The sequence below is a fragment of the Necator americanus genome, chromosome V, assembly GCF_031761385.1.
Source record: "Necator americanus strain Aroian chromosome V, whole genome shotgun sequence".
Lineage (NCBI taxonomy): Eukaryota > Metazoa > Nematoda > Chromadorea > Rhabditida > Ancylostomatidae > Necator > Necator americanus.
The window spans coordinates 29,594,955-29,607,713 of record NC_087375.1 but is presented as its reverse complement, the minus strand read 5'-3'; the positions used below and the strand labels follow the sequence as shown (position 1 = coordinate 29,607,713).

The window sequence follows — 12,759 nt, the reverse complement described above, 5'->3', positions numbered from 1 at the left end:
TTCTACGAACGTCAAACAGCAGAAAGATAACAGAAAAATCCACACTGTGTATGTGTGCAGAACGATCCAAAATCTGATCGAAACTGAATGAATTTTCCACAAATCACTTGATTTTTTCTGTTTTTCGCTGGTGTCACACGAGAAAGTGATTAATTACCTTCCCGCCTGTGTACATCGATTCAACACCCTCCCCGGTAGTGATGTAATCAATCTCGATCGAAGCGTTTTTCGATAGTTTCCCATTTGATTAACGTCGTTTTTATGCTCATACTGTAGTGTTCTTCAAAGAAAAAAAAATAAAAAGAGTTAATCTTCCTAAAAATCCTCTCTATTTAAAAAGAAACAAAGAGTTTGAATGTATATGTTGCTGTAATCTTCCCTAAATAAATTAAATTCGTATTTGATTTAGGAGATGAAAACTTTCTCCGCGGTCGCTATATTCATTCTGTTATTCGTGAGTGATGTGAACGCTGAGGTACGTGCTTAAATGCTTGAGTTTTAGCTCCTAACTTTACTTGTTCTTTTTTTTTCAAAGTTCACTACCTACCTTTTAATAAATAAATACCGTACCTTTTAATACGCTATATTATTATGGTTATTTCCAGCTGTAAGTACTTACGAAAAATAGTGAATTGACGTTTTGTGTTCCTCCTCTTTAAAAACTTTCCTGAAACGTAAACACAACCACAAATATTCCTTGCTCTTTCAATACAGAGTGTTGACAGCAGACTCTTCTACCAGAGTTAAATACCGTTTTCGAAAAGATTCCTTCAAGAATGCTGTGTGTCGGTGGAGAATTCAATCAATATTTCAAAAATTAATAATTTCAATATTCAACGCTACTGTTACGGAAGCTTGTGACTGATGAAATAATATGAATTTTATTTGTATCAAAGTGAAAAAAATGGATATAACTGAAAACGGTTCAAGAGAAGGGGGAGGTTTTCACGTCTCCGAATTTCCGACTAAGAACTGGGTCGGCAATGTGACCTTCCAATTACCACAACACCTGTAGCTTTATGAAAGATAAAATTTAGAAAAAAAAGTAAATACAGACAAATAAGTAAAAAGTAAATAGCAATAATGATTGTGTATTGTTCAAATCACAAGATAAATCGCAATTGTTGACATATTGTTGCAATAATGTGAATTGATCTATTAAAATGCATCAATATGATCTACTCAATCGATCCACTCAATGCACCTACATGATTTCATTGGATCGTTCCGTAAATAATTCGTTTTCTAGTTTCGCATTTTACACTTTCTTACTATTTTAAAATTAAAATAGATGGCATTTTTCTGCATCTAAAGTATACTTTCCTTTATTTTCTGCAATCCTCTTTAATTTTTCAAGCAGAGCTTCAACTTTTGTACTTTTTCGGGAATTAGCTTCACATTTACAAAAAAAGTCCTCCTGTGTCGTTCTAGCCTAGCTGGGCTGTAGTTTCGAGGTCGGAGTTTATGGATATTCGGCTTACTGTCCTACATAATCGCATGTATAAGATTAATATCCTTGCGTGGTGCTTCTTTTGTGTTATTTTTGTCTTTATTGAACTCATAAAACAACGGCTCATAAATAAACCAAAGATTTATTGGTTTTTTTTCAAACAGCAGAGAAGGCACCATTTCGCGCAAAAGGAAAGAATGCACTTAATCGAAATAACTCATGCTTTGCCACAAAGGACGATTACTGCTGCAAGGGACGAGTGTGGCTAGTCCTAATTCCTAATTGGAATTTGTATAAATATTTCCTTTTCTCAATTTTATTATAATTTGGCAAAAATATTTCTTAATAGGTCCAAAATTTTCAATAAGCGTAAGAACAAAGTAAATTTACATTACGGCTTCATTCAGGGCAAATGGATACTGTGATTTTATTCCAGAATAACTTGTGAAATTGAAAAACCGGATTGTTTATCGGATGACCAAATATGTGACGGCAGTACATTTCGAGGTGTGTGAAGGGTTTGGATTAGTTGTGTCTGACAGCGTTTCTTCTGCTGTTGTTGTTTTGTGATGATTCAAGTAAACAAATAAATAAATAGGCGCAACAACCGGACCTCTCTACAATCCAGAACGAAGTCCAACGGGGCAGATGTGCACAGTTCTCGAAAGTTAAAATACACGGTCGGTGGGTGTTAGTCCACATAGACATGTACACATGCGTTCGCGAACTAATGTTGCGGTCGAGTCGTTCCCGCCCGAACCCCCACTCAGAAACCAATATTATCAACATTGAACACTAAAATTCTATGTACATTATTTCTTGTTGCTGTGTAAGATTTCCTTAACTATTGGATCCCTGGAAAAACGTTCACGATTTGTAGAATGGCGTCTTTTCCACTTCAGACCGTCCTGGTTCAACATTTCTAGCATCCAAGTTGTGTTCAACTTAATTTTTTTTTGTTCGAATCTCGCAAATTTTCTTTTCTTTCTTTATTTATCGCTATCACAACTAGAAATGTCGTTCGAAAATTCTCTTTACAATCTGATAAAAAATTATTTGAATGAAACTAGTACTTAATTTCTACTACACACGTTGAATTGGGTGGAGCAGGTATTATGAGTAGCTCCTCCCGCCAGAAATCATTACACTATGTTTTCTATAGGACCTGTTCTCTCTCGTACTGGTAAACACATGCACTTCTCTTTAAACATTCCCTTAACCGTTCATTTTAGATTAGAGTGTTTTTTTTCCTCGATATTTCTATGCTCATTTCTTTCTGTGAAGATAATTTTTTGTTTTCGAACGGAAGCACCCTTGTACTTCCCTTGGAAAAATTTCTATTAACCCCTTGTTTAGTGTTGAAATAAAACAGCTAATCCCATAGAGCGATTTAATGATTAAGAACAAAATTGTGTTCCATAGATATTTTTCTACATATATTTTTAAAATTTTTTCATGCTTGAAGAACTCCACAAAAGTGCGTTGGCTGTTTGACGCACACGTTTTTTTTGTTGTTGTTGAAATCCGCCGAAAATTGCGATAATCGGTCGGAGGAGTAAAATATGCCCAAAAAAATAGGAAATTCGTGAATAGGTCTGTGGTAGACCATTAAAAGCAACAAAACTTGTTGTTTTATTCAATTTTCCCAGCAATTTGGTTTCTTTTTAAGTAGATTATTGGCTGCGAGTACCTAATGCTGTGATAACTCACGTTTGAATTGGCGCCAAGCGCAAAGTTTTTTTGAAGCGCGATAGACAGCTGATTTCCATGATTTTTATATGATTATTTATGGATTGGATGAATGTGGTGATAATCTGTAAATTTTAAACTATTTGGCTGTCCACTCCCTCCTTTACTTCGGTAATTGAATTGAAACGAACCATTTTTTTTCGAAAATAAAGCTTAACGACCGATGAATGAAGTGTTTCTTGATTCCCTGTAGAGGTGTGGCTTCGTTTGTTGGAGATTGCGAACTCGTTTTGGAGTGTTTTTATTTGAATGACACATACAGTAAATAGAGGGGCGGTAGAAAAAGTTCTGGCTTTATTGCAGCATCGATTCGGTCACAAGAAGACATCTATGCACATAGAATTTTTATTTTTGTACGAACGAGCATAGCAAGGTCATACAGAATTAACTCTTCTTATATAGCTGGAATGTTTTCTGGATCCCCCATCACCTAAAATTTCCAGTTTGTCTATCGTTTTAAAATGCAGGGTATTTATCGTTGAAAAGTAAACTAATGACTATTTTTAGGTGTTTGCATGAATGCTTTAATCCATGCGAATGTAAATATCCGTAAAGGATGAATAGATTTCGCGTAATGCGTACTTTTCATACTTTACAGTAGTACGGTAATTATGCTGTTTACGCAAGAACAACGTGGAAAATGACTCTTGATCATCATTATGATCGTGAATCACACAGGACACCGTTCAAATTGCGAATAACGGAAATCGATAGCGTTTTTTTTTGGTCGGGCTCCCGTCTCTACCGTCGCTTTCGAGGCGAATGTTATTTTTAATCATTTCTAACTTTTCCAAAGTATTTCTATTGACATATAAATATAGTGTAGAAATTTTTTTGCACCACAAAATATATATACACTTGCCATGTCCAAAAATTAAGCGCTGATAGGCTCGCCTATGTTCTCAAAATTTGTTATGGAGCTTATGATCACCTTAAACTATAGTTCAGAGGTAGATCTTCTCACCACTTCCCCGTCCTGTATTCTTTCACTTCGGGGCATCAATTTTGCTTGAAATCCAAATTCATCAAACATAGTGAGAAAATCGAAAACTCATTCATTATACATAGTTGTAGCCGAATTTGGATGTAAATTTATGAATTTCTCCGCAACTTTCAAGGGAATCAAGGATGATATCCACTTTTTTACATTTCAAAATTAAAAATTTCTCAGATACTTCGTTTCACAGGTCTCGTAATACGAGATGAGGTGAATGAAAAAAAAATGAAAATCTTAAAATACCCTTCCTCCTTAAATGAAAATTTTCAAAATAATAACTGATTTGTTCTGTGTCCTCAACGAATGTCCTACTTTTTCCTCGATTCTTTGTTCTCCTGATGAAAGTACTGTAGAAAAACAACCTCACTCCGACACTTTCATTAGCTCTACTGAAAATAATCCATAGCAAAGGACTTGGGAGAAACTTGAAGTGTTTCATCTGATGTTACCGTAAAGTGCACCAATTAACTGTATAAAGTTCTATCAATTATATAATTTGGACTAGTTCTTTATTCTTAGACGATGATCGAAAACGAATGCACTTTTCCTTTAACGATGAGTGAGGTGAATTTCGATCGAACTTTCTCTTACGATTAATTTGTGTTTTACTTCGAAATTGATGCGAAACGTGCAATTTTCTTCGGATCAGTTCACAAAATGCACAATAAATCAGTGCAGTATTATGATACGCATGCTTTGATTACTCTGAATCTTCTAAATCTCCCCACTCCGATCGATCAATTATCGATTATCGACCATCGGTATCCTTATCGTGTTCCTGGCATCGATCAGACATTTGAGATATTGTTTTTAAAAGCTCAAAAAACAGATCGGTTAGGAATATTAGAGTGATCAATTTATTCGACAAAGCAACTCTTTACACATATGCATAAACGTATTAAGTGGAGATCATCAATTAGATAAACTTTCATTTTTAAATAAAGGTTGTTTAATAATTTTAAATAAAAAGTTGCTCCACAAAAAATCAATCAATCTAGTGCTCCTAAGCCAGTTATATTCTGGATTTGTAGAGACTGTTCCGTGTTTTCTCTGTGGCGCATCGAAACAACGTCTCAAACCTTAATTGCTAGTAGAAAGAACACAATATCGAGAAATCCGCTTTCAGATAAGAATGCGCAGTTTTTTTCCAGAAAGTTTGAAACCGTTCCTGAAGGTTGAGAAAATCTTCGTAGAACACTTCAAGAGTGCTCATCTGCTAAGTGCACGCGTAGTCTACCTCGAAAAAAGTGCTATTTACCTAGATCCCAGATCATGGATCAGGAAAACAAGACCGACTGGAGAATAAACACTTCCGAATATGTCTATTTTATAAATAATTGCAAATATACCCATTTTTAATTCGCAACAAAATGAGAAGAAGGAGATACATAGCCGTGGGCAAAGGAGTGAGTCTAGACGCTTTCATTTCCACATTCATGAGGATATTCAGGAAATTTCGAGGGAAAACTGAAAATTTCGCTTAGGAAGTTCTAATCAGACGCAGTTCGTTTTTATTTATTTATTGTTATTTACTCAATTCACCGATAGCGCACCAAACAAGAAAAGAAAGGAAAAAGAAAACACATTTCCTATAAGTCAGAGCATTTTTTGAATCAAAATCGGCTTCTAAATTATCATTGTCATTGTCACCGAAGCCTGATGCAGTCATTTTCGTAACGGGCCACAAGTCGAAAATGAACTGATCTATCAATTTCGTGGATTTTTTCGTGATAGCTTCATAACGGCAGGTTTAGGAGAATTGTCATCTCTTGACACAAACAGTTGACTGCATGACTGGATGTGACATTTCAAATTTGCTCAGTACTTTAATTTTATTTCATCCATCATTCTGATTGAAACATCAGGCAACATCATTTTGTGGAAAATTACCAGTATAGACCAATTATATGGTTACGAATGTCATGTAAAAATTTCAAAGATAAATAACATTGTTGTCTTAGGAATTATGATTTGACGATTGCCTCCAATTAATAAAATCATTATTTTCGTTTTGAAACTAATCGATCGAGCAATTAAGAGGTCAAATACTGTTTGTTATCCTTATTGAAAAAAAAGCTGTTGTGCTCTAAAAGTGCTTTACTTCTAACCGCTTCCCTTCCCACTGTTCTATGTTTTTAGCGTGGGCGATCCAATCCGAGAGAACCAATGGAACGACAACAACCTCGACTTGGTAGCAAAGTAGGTGAAGCTTCCATTGAATAACGCAAAATCCACTTTTTGAAGGAGAACTTCTGGAAAACATAGTAGTGTCTAAAATAATAATTAAAGGTATCATTCCCATCACGACTCTGGGGTGGTGCGAGTTTTGGGAGGGGTTATGCCTATACGGGGTCGTAGATTGTGGGGAGGAGGGCGATTCCGTCCATTGTTTCCTAGTTGCCGTAAAAAACGGCCCGGAAGATACGGCTTCGAGCGTTCCGGGGCCCCATTTGCTACAACGAGTTCGATTGGAGTGCGCCTGCCTTGTGCACGGGCCTTTTTTTTACGGCAATTATTTAGAAATAGACGAAATCCACCTTCTTTCCCATAATCTACGATCTCGTATAGGCATAATCCTCCTGAAACCCGCACCACCCCAGATTCATGGGGTGATCTCTTTAAGAATACTGACTCTAAAAATTGTAGGCAAAAAATCTCACTTTGTTCGAGTAAACGGAAAAAAAACAAAACTTTCAAGGCTGTACGGAATCTTCTATTTGCGAGTAAAGTATGGTTGACGGCCGATCAAGCCAGGATGATCAATGATTTGCAAACGCAAGGAGACGATGGTGCGGTTGTACGTCAACTTACTGAGTACTACAGGTATTTTTTTCTCAAATAAAAAATGTTTACAACTTTTACTGTTTTTTATGGTTTTCTTAGCTATCGCAATTCACTTTTTATGGTGGTTTTTACGTCGAGTGAAAAAATAGGTTCTTATTTAGAGAATCTCAACTTTTTCTCCCTTCTAAATTAAATCCGGGTCATTCAGTGATAGAAGTTCAACCGCCTTTATATAAATGAAATTCAATGAACTGACGATGAGATGATAATTTCGCCAAAAATTCTGGATTCGCCTGGACTCTTTTTTTTTTAGCAATTTGGGCAATAATCGGGTTCAAAGCAATAGACGGCAGAAAAATGACCCATTTCATTTCAACTCATACGCGGAAATTTTTCGGATGATCCATAGTAAGCACGGTTGGGTTTAAAATCCGGTTTAGCACCGATTAAATTACCAGTTCGAGATATTTTGATTACGCTTTCGTGGTCGTACGGCTAGAGCACTGGCGAATAGCACACGATTGCGATAGACCCAGAGTGTGGCAGATCCTTAGTCGTTAGGAAGCTCTGTCCTGTAGAACTTTTTGATTTCGCGGCTATAAGTGTACACGCATTGTGCGTCAATCTCACTAGGGATATTTGACGTCATACCAGTGAGTACCATTCCCTAAAATGTATCGTATCGGCTGATTAGAATTACCTCTTCTTTGGGAGAAAAAGAGGAAAATGATTTGTTCTATCTCCTGATTCCTCTTTGTGACAAAATAGATTACCTACTTCATCTTAGGAGGTCCGAACAATCTTTTTTCTTAAAAAATTGTTCTAGAATGGTAGCAGGTTGTAAATAACAGTTATAAATTATATTTGGGTTTGATAACCTTAGAGCGTTTGGTTAGTGAGGCTTTGCCTTTCGCAGCATTTTCTTGGATGAGTGAAACTTGAGTAGAACTTTAGTTTATTTTTGTTTAGCTGATTTTCTTATTCGATTTTGAGGCAGGTGATATTGAGGGACATTCAGTTGAGAGAAAGAAAAACCACAAGTATTCTTTTGCTTTGTAGTAGAAACATCTGCTTAAATTATTTCGAACTACACAGAAGGAGGGCTGAAAAAATTTGTCAAGAACAACTGGAGGAAGCTGGAAATTGAAAAGAGAAAAACCTCAAAATTTGACCCAGGATGAGATTAACTTATTGCCGCAGGGCCTTTTCTCTTTTTGCAAGCAGTTTGAGAGTTTGGAGAGCATTGGTGGGAAGTAATCAGTTAAGATGGCCAATCCTGTAAAGTTCTCCTGAATTTTGCAAAAATCAAGAGAGAATCATTTTTGTTGTTTGTAACAGCAACCCACGCATTTGTTTGTAACCTTAAATTTCGATCAGATTAATTCCAACCCTAATTGGTTAGAGTTGGTCCGCTTGTGATTGGTCCAAAACTTTCATAAAAGCTGTGTTGAACGATGGTTGAATACATAAAACTAATTTCAAAACACTAATCCTTTTTTTTTGCGTATTCCAAGATTATTGGAAATTTTCAGAAATATGGGAGATAAATCTCGAGCGTCCCTGCGAGTACAGTCAACGTGTCGTGCGATTCTCTCAGACGAAGTTGGACAGGCGGCAGTGGACGAACTTATCGCAATGAAAGCTAAAATTGTACGAGCGTTTTATTTAACCAAAACGAAAGAATTTCGAGGATTGTTCTAATCCCGACGGGAAGAAGAACGAAAGAATTACTATTAAAACTAGAGGACGAGTTTTCTCGGTTCTTTTTTTTTGTTTGCTGCTGTTTACTTCCAAAGCCAGTTTTAAGAGCGTTGCCTTGGAGGAAGCTCACGGGTGGAGCCGTTGTTGATTGGGACAATAATTCCATCAAAGTACAGGTTGTAGCGCAAATATGCACTGTATCGTTAACGCGAATACCACCGGTGTAATGCGGTGGTGCGAAGTTCCACAGCATTTGTGTGGTTGGTGGTGGTTTGGGACCGCGCCAAGTCAACTAAGCCTTTCGATCCTACGAATTTTGGGATCGGTTGGAAAGCGCAAGTTATTACAAAGGTTGTATGCTGGTCAATGAACCTCTACTGAATTCTGGATTGAAGTTTTACTCGCTAAAGAAGCAAGAAATCGATCAAAATCAAGCACTGTATATGTTTTTTATTCAAGTTATACTTAATACTAATATGGATTCTCATAAATCCCATACATTTTTTTCAAATGCATATTAAAAATGACAATGGGAATAATGACATTCGAAAACAAATGTAGTACCTCAATCCATGGAAGCAAATTCAAGCCAAAAATGGAGAACATATAGGATTGTAAGGATTAAACGCAGTTTACCGTAAATATCTTACTTTATTCTTGATGACATCCAGAGAATCCCACCCGGAGAACCGCATCCAAGCTTCTGAGCTTATAATTTATCTCAGAAGAAGAAACATGGGGTGGTGTGAATATTATTTTTTAGTTTGGTGACAGTAGTGCTTTTTTTGAAAAGATCATTTGAAAAGATGATCTGCATGTTATTTAATGTGGATTTTTGGTTTTGAAATAGTATTTTTTGTGTACAACCCTGTCCATCTTGCGTTTTATTTTGCTTCCTTACTTATATCCACCTGGGTCTTTGTTAGGTAAATATGTTAAATTCGTAGGAATTTCACTCAAAACCAAAAATTTGTGGTAAATTCGAATAATAAATCTAAAAAAATAAATTAAGTAAATAAATAAATAAATAATAAATATAATAATAAATATTAATAATAATAAGTATGTTAAATTCGTAGAAAATTTCACTCAAAACCAAAAATTAAATTAATTAAATTAATTAAACAATTAAATTGTCTGTTTATTTATTTGCGATCTAGCGAGAAGATAATTCTCACTCGTCCGACTGATTCGGTTCCAGTAGGGGAGGAGGGATTCGCTAGCAATTGACGCCACCAATTTGTGGCTTAGCTTATTACTTTATTTACCTATTTATCTGCAACGACGAACCTTGTGGAAAATGTAATTGGGAATGTCGCCCGTGTCACAAGCGAATCTCAGGAAAACAATTACCGTAACGCTCTAAGGAGAAATAAATGCAAATAACCATTAGAGAATTAAAAGCGACGACATATGAGAAAAAGCCTAGAAACCACTTAACAAATTTCTACAGCAAATCTTCTTCAATTCCTATCGATCCGTCATCATTCAATTTAATTACAAAGCTAATTTCTTTGCACCAACAGTGGAACGTTGCGCATTTAACGAGAAAATAATGTTTTGTAAGGTGTACTGTGTATTCCAAGTGTTTGGCCTCGAAGAATTCATGTGCGTTCTCGTTTTCAAAGAGGTTTCACGACTCTCAGGTGAACCTTTGAAATGAGTGGAAAAAAGGGGAAAAAATCAGCCACCAAACGGTAAAGAAGGATCTTTTGGTTCAAAGCCACGCGAAATTGATGATGCTGGCTTCTTTGTAGGACGACATATAGAGTTGTGGTTGTAGATTACGGTGGCCAGGCTCATAATTTGCAATCCAAAGCCTCAACATCCCGCAAGGACCAACACCGTTAATTTCGCGATATGCTGCCTTCACGTTGGATTCAAGGATTAGCCGATAAGAGCAGAACATTCACGATTATTGGATGAAAATGAGCAGAACTTACAAAACGAGCAGAGGTGAGGAAAAGAGGAGAAACATGCGAAATAAGGATAAAGGGAGGGAAAGGAAGGGGAAACGAGAGTCATGGAGCGGGCGAAACATCAGAACGCTACAATAGACCAGAAAAATGTAGTTTATCCAGAAAAAGAGCCATGGATCCTATCAGCGCACCTTTTTGCGGGTTCAAACCATAAGGTATCGCTAGCTCACATCTGCTGCGCTTATATTTTTTTTTAAAAGGAAGTCTTTGGTTAGCATTTATTACTTCTTAAGGTAGAACCCAAAAAAGATAAAAAATTATTACTATTTCTTCCTTGGGGATCAACGAGCAACGGAGATCCGAAAGGGAATTAATACTGATACACCGAGCTCCAATTCTAATTTACTCCATATCTTTTTGATTTTTTTCTGATATTTTAACCAATTCCATTATGGCTTTTTAATTGGTTCTAGCTGTTAAATGTAGTTGTTAAAAAAAATTATTCAAATTTCGAAGGTAAAAAAATCTTTATTAGTTGATTCACACTTTTTTTTAAGACACCATCATCAGAGCTCGTCACAAAAATCAACTCATTATTTCGAGATGTGAAGAAATCTGATGTTTCTGTTATACAACCGTTATGTGCAGCCGCATACGAGGTAAGTTCTGCCGTGCGAATCCGCAAGTTCCCATAATTTTCACGCTTAGGATTCACATGTACCAACGGCAAACGATCAGCGGAGAGTACGACGAGGGATTCCAGGAGCTGCAGCAGCATAGGAAAAACTTTTTTGTCATATTGATATAGATTTTTTTTTGTATTTTTGGCGAATAAATCGAGCGATTGGTCGTTGTTTCCAGCAATTTTCAATTTTTTTCAATTCAATCAGTTTTTTTCAGTAATCTTGATCTAGCGCTGATTTGCTAGATGGAGCTCCACAATCGGGTTTCATTTACCAGAGACGATTTTCTCTATTACTTCTCATCGTGTAGCGTAGTCGGTTAGAGGTTCCGCTATAGCCACACTGTCGATGGTTCGAAACCGTCCTAGTGCGAACCAAGCCTTTTATCGATCCGCGGTCGATAAATTGGAACCAGACTTGTCTGGGAGGATAAAGACGCTGAATTGACACATCGGCTAGCCCCGCAAGTCATTGTTCAGGCGAGTTACACGTTCGTGAACCTCAAACGATTCTGAATTGAAGTGAACGTGGTGGCGCATCCCAAGCGGATTGATTAGCGCCAGACACTCTATCCTTTTTTTTTTTTTTATTATAAATTTTAAAAAATTTTTTCCCCCCATATTTTTTTTTTTTCTTTCCTTAGTTTAGTTTTTAAGGACCATAACAGGGTTAGCTGGTTTCGGAAGGAACGGAGTACCAAACTGGAAGATGAAGGGATTTCTGTTATCCCAGTTTCGACTTTAATCGATTCCAAAGTATTCGAGAAATCTGTGGTGTATAGGTAGGAGGAAGGATTATTAAAAGAGGAATTTTCTTCTTCTGACTAGAACTGATCAATATCTTTCGAAGAGGCTTCATCGATTACTATTGGTAGGAAAAAGGGGCACGAAACTATAAAAAATCCCAAATGTTCAAAGATTTCTCTATTGTGGATGCAATCAGATTGGCCAAGTCTCCGTACAATTACTGCACCGAAGACCACCTGTCACAAATTTATCTTTCTTCTTTTTTTGATTGTTGCGTTCCCGCTGAAGCAAATAGTATAGAAAATAAATAGGGACAAGGAATTTTTCATTTTGTCTTCTGAAATACAATAATATGCACATATGTAACTACACAGACTGAGCGGAAGTGTTTTTCATGCCTCCACTGCGTCCCGAAATGAGCCGGGAAAATCGGCGATTAGATCAAGTGATGACAGGCCGGAACGGATGGATTTGCGCGGGACCATTTCATCTCAATGGCCTATCCCCTACAGATTTATTTGGTGGGACGTCCAAAAGTTCTGACTCCGTTTCCCTCGGCTTTCTGCGAAATCTTCGAGATACATACCTCCGTCCCCAATATTTCTTGTAGCTCCGGTGCATTACCCTTAATGTAATGAAACTAATGAACCAGCTAACACATGATTCCAATAAAACTTCCAACATATCAGTAGGAAAACATAAATATGCACGGAAATGTTCGAAACGAATA

The 12,759-nt window shown here is 36.7% G+C and overlaps 1 protein-coding gene across 1 annotated transcript; it reads left to right on the top strand.

Annotated features, from left to right (window-relative positions):
* Positions 1 to 412: 412 nt before the first annotated feature.
* Positions 413 to 11,380, top strand: RB195_015611 (uncharacterized protein; the record flags this gene model as incomplete). Its single annotated transcript, XM_064206401.1, has 6 exons — positions 413 to 475; positions 6,336 to 6,395; positions 6,895 to 7,019; positions 8,513 to 8,630; positions 11,158 to 11,259; positions 11,309 to 11,380. The coding sequence occupies 6 exons, from the start codon at positions 413 to 415 to the stop codon at positions 11,378 to 11,380; spliced, it is 540 nt and encodes a 179-aa protein (XP_064062282.1).
* Between the last annotated feature and the right edge of the window lie 1,379 nt (positions 11,381 to 12,759).